The sequence below is a fragment of the Temnothorax longispinosus genome, unplaced genomic scaffold, assembly GCF_030848805.1.
Source record: "Temnothorax longispinosus isolate EJ_2023e unplaced genomic scaffold, Tlon_JGU_v1 HiC_scaffold_797, whole genome shotgun sequence".
In the NCBI taxonomy this organism is placed as follows: Eukaryota; Metazoa; Arthropoda; class Insecta; order Hymenoptera; family Formicidae; genus Temnothorax; species Temnothorax longispinosus.
The window spans coordinates 1-4,189 of NW_027270667.1; the positions used below are offsets into that span (position 1 = coordinate 1).

Genomic DNA, 4,189 nt, shown 5'->3' on the forward strand with positions numbered 1-4,189 from the left:
TACCAATGACGGGCCATGTCCCATTACTTGGCCATTGATGGACATTTTATTTTTTATTAAGCTATATACATAAAGTAAGAAAAATATTTTTACTGATTTATGTTATTTGGTTATTTAGTGTCTTATATAAAAAATTATGCCACTAAACATTTTGTTTAAAATATTTAAAAAATTGTTTGAAATATCGTAGTCCAATGCACCGTGAGTCTTCATAGATTCCTTAAGATATGGCTAAGGAATGTGTGATACTTGTTAAGATGATAATAATCATAATATTAGATATTTCTGCATAAATAAAGTTTCTATATAATCTTAAGAATATTTATAATAAATAAAAAATAAAAAATTGCTCATTTAAATTGTTTTTTCAATAAAAATTTACATGGCTATGAATCGGTAACGTGATAATGTTGCCTGCCCGAAAACTAGCCGGCTGTCCAGTTATCGGGCGAGTCGTCATCTTAAGTGCTTACTTGTGCGTCCTAGTACCTAGCCGCAACACGTGTCGAGTTTCTGTGTTTTATTTTTACGTTTTCTATACGAAATTTGTAAGTATATAATTATTATAAACATTACTTATAATGACAGTGTATTAGATTGTATACTTTTTTCTGTTTTATGTATTTCTTTCGATCATTTTTATTTACATGTCATACATATAACCTCAAATTGTAGGTTATTTGCTAACTCATCTCTCTCTCGCATTGTTTATTTATAGAAAACTCAAGATGGGCAAGATAAGAAAAGAAAAGAACAAAGCAAAAACAGTACATAAAAAGACATATACTCAAGAAGATGTGAATAATGCATTAAAGGAAGTGGAAAAGGGAATGTCTACACGAAAAGCCGCTAATATGTTTCAAGTGCCAAGAAGTACTCTGTACGCAAAGCATAAAGAATTGATTCCAGTTGAAGGTGTCAGAGGACCTAGTACTTATTTAACAACGGAAGAAGAAAAATTACTTGTTGACTGGATTTTTTATTGCAATCAAAGAGGTTTCCCAGTAACTAAATCTCAACTTCTTCAGTGTGTGCAGAAACTTGTCACTGAGTTAAAAAGAGAAACTCCTTTCAAGGATAATAAACCAGGCAGGCACTGGTGGGAAAGTTTTTGCCGTAGACATTTAGATGTGACGCCAAGAATCGCTCAAAATTTAACAATAAATAGAGCATCAGCAACAGAAGATGTTTTGAAGAATTGGTTTAAAGAAGTAAAAGAACATTTACACAAATTAAACCTACTGGACATTCATCCATCAAGAATATATAACTTAGATGAAAGTGCATTCTTCTTAGTTCCAAAGGCAGATAGAGTATTGGCTCGTAAAGGATCAAAGTCTGTTTATAAAGTTGTACATGGTGATGAGAAGGAAAGTCTAACTGTTTTGTTTATAGTAAATGCTGAAGGCATTATGTTACCACCCATGATCCTTTTCTGGTATGAAAGGACACCAGCAGCTGTTACAAACAGTCTACCTCCAGGATGGATCGCTGGAAACACTGAAAGAGGCTGGATGACAGCAGACAGCTTTTATAATTATATAACTACTAAATTTCATCCATGGCTCGTAAAGAACAACATTCAATTTCCAGTACTTTTATACGTAGATGGTCATGCTTCGCATCTGACCCTGGCTTTGTCACAATTTTGTAAAACAAATCAGATAGAGCTCATTGCTTTATATCCTAACGCAACACACATACTGCAGCCACTTGATGTAGCAGTATTCCATCCATTAAAATCAAAGTGGAAGAAGGCTGTTGATCAATGGAGGATCGATCATGGAGCTGTAAAGTTAAAAAGAGAAAATTTTGCTCCAGTTTTAAAACAAGCTTTGGATTCAATGCCTAATTTAAGAAATATTATTGAACATGGCTTTCGGACTTGTGGTCTTTCACCATTTTCTTCAGACGCTGTTGATTTCAATATTTTAAATAAAAAGAAGAAAAAAAATACAGAGTCTAGTGAGCATGTGGATCAAGATTTAGCAGACAGAAGTAGCGAACAAGAGGAAGCCAAGAAACATCTCAAATATTTCGAACATCGATTGAGTTCTGATGATCTTCAGGATTTTAAAAATGCTTTATCGAATGGAAGCTTGAAGATTTCTAACAGTGACAATGAGGGTCTTTTTAAGTACTGGCTGGACATGAAACGTCTATCTGGTGCAACTATAAATAATTAGATTAAATATTTTGAACATTTAATATTAATTATAATAAACAATTTTAAATACTATTTTGATTAAATTTGAGCAAATTTGATCAAAATTTATGTATTTACCTAGAGACTTTGTCACTTATTAACATTGTAATTACGTACTTATTTATATTTACTTTAGGAGAGAATGCTAGTAATAGTGTGAATACGAATGAAAACTCCGGACTGGATAAAAGTGAAGTGTTGATTGAGATTGTAGATCCAGCGCCTGTATTAGATATGGATGTAGATATTAACGATTTAGAAATAGTTGTATTACCAGAAGAAAATAAAAACAGTTTAACACTGGAGACAGAAAGTTTAGGGACAGCGGAGGCTCACATAAATACTTCAGAGATTTTTGATTCAACATGTATGGTTGATGTAGAGCCTTTTGAAGATTTTGGTCAATGTAACTTGTTTGAAGGTTTGTAAACTATTATTATATAAAATATTTTATACAAATTAAAGTTAATTTCATTATATTTATATATTTTTCAGCTGATGCAAATGTTGATGCAAACGTTGATGCAAACGTTGATGCAAATGTTGATGCAAACGGTGAAAATAAAACACAAAATGATAAAGAAGTGTTTCAAAGATCCGAGGAGAGCTCAAATTGTAATAAACAAGTTTTAAATACTGGTGCAATTGAAGGTAATATAAATAATTATTTATTTTAAAAAATAGTGTATAAAATAAATTTAATTCTTTAAAATATTGATTACAGAGTTCAAGAATGGCGATGAGGAAAATAAAATTGAGTATGGAGATCTAAGTATGGAAAGAGCGACAAAGATTTTTGAAAAGTCAAATGAAAATGTTTTACGAAACACTGTTTTTAAAGAGATTCAAAACCAAGTGAGTGATAAAACTCAAGGTATGTATAAAAAAGACTAACTTTCCAATATTTTTTAAATACTTAAATAATGTGATTTTTAATAACAACACTTTTTACAGATATTGATACGGAATGCAATAAAGATAGAGAAAGAAAAAACGTCCCATCGCCTTTCAAAAGAGCTCTGATTTGGCCTGAAGAGATTAAAAGAACAAAGAAAACAAAGTCAACTAAAAAGATCTCCACCGTATTGACGTCAGAAGAGTGGCAACAGCATCATTTGGCAATACAAGAGGAAAAATTAAGAAAACAGAGAGAAATAGAAGATAGAAAAAAGCGTAGAGAAGAAGCAAAGAAAAGAAAAGCTGAAGAAAAGGAAGCTAAAAAAGCTGCAGCTGAAGAAAAGAAAAAACTGAATGAAGAGATAAAAAAATTGATGGCAAAGAAGAAAACATTTCAAAAGAAAATTAATACTAATAAAACATTGTAATTGTTTTGTAATGAATGTCTTAATCAAAGTTTCTGCCGTAACCAAAATGTGTTGTGTTGAACTGTTAAAGTTTTAAATACGTTTAATCTAATTATTAAATTAGTGATAAAAGTAAATTATTTAATATATTGTAAAACTCTTTTTCAATTAATAATAAATAAATTTACTTATTTAAAACAATAATAAAAATAAATCATTTATTAAACTGTAAAAAAACTTCTTTTCTAACCTAACCTAACCTCTTAAGGTTAAGCATTTCTTATTCAATATTTTCATATTTTTAACTTTTCTAAAGTTTTTTATTAACTTATTTATTATTTTATTCTTGCTTTCACTCTGCAAAATAAAATTCCTTTCCATAAAATTATTTTAATACACTTAAAAAGTTATGGTTAGTTACTAGGACTTCATAATTTGGACGCTGGGACAATCGCATTTTGGCTGGTCATGTATTGGTACATCGATGTCTACTACATTTTTATTTAATTTAAATAAAATACCGCAAAAATGATCACTTTTTTTACTCGTTTAAGCAGAAAATAGTTATAACTTCCTAAATAAAAAAGTTTTTTGTAGCATAAAATTTATTTTATGTATTAGATTTAAGATTTATTTGCTTCGTATGCTTAAGTGGCCAGTTATTGGTACTTTTACCTTA

At 29.9% G+C, this 4,189-nt stretch overlaps 1 protein-coding gene across 1 annotated transcript; it reads left to right on the forward strand.

Annotated features, from left to right (window-relative positions):
* The first annotated feature begins 425 nt into the window (after positions 1–425).
* LOC139825027 (uncharacterized) lies at positions 426–4,183 on the forward strand. The gene is made up of 6 exons (XM_071797564.1): positions 426–548; positions 719–2,166; positions 2,343–2,627; positions 2,702–2,857; positions 2,931–3,080; positions 3,161–4,183. Exons 2-6 carry the CDS (start codon positions 729–731, stop codon positions 3,529–3,531), a joined length of 2,400 nt encoding a protein of 799 aa, XP_071653665.1. The 5' UTR covers positions 426–548; positions 719–728; the 3' UTR covers positions 3,532–4,183.
* The last annotated feature ends 6 nt before the right edge of the window (positions 4,184–4,189 follow it).

What these genes read in the sequence shown, in the direction of transcription:
- LOC139825027 (XM_071797564.1), top strand. Translation starts at nt 729, where the DNA reads ATGGGCAAGATAAGAAAAGAAAAGAACAAAGCAAAAACAGTACATAAA. An exon ending in GGACATGAAACGTCTATCTG is followed by an intron (nt 2,167 to 2,342) that starts GTGCAACTATAA and finishes TATTTACTTTAG; the next exon opens with GAGAGAATGCTAGTAATAGT. An exon ending in TCAATGTAACTTGTTTGAAG is followed by an intron (nt 2,628 to 2,701) that starts GTTTGTAAACTA and finishes TATATTTTTCAG; the next exon opens with CTGATGCAAATGTTGATGCA.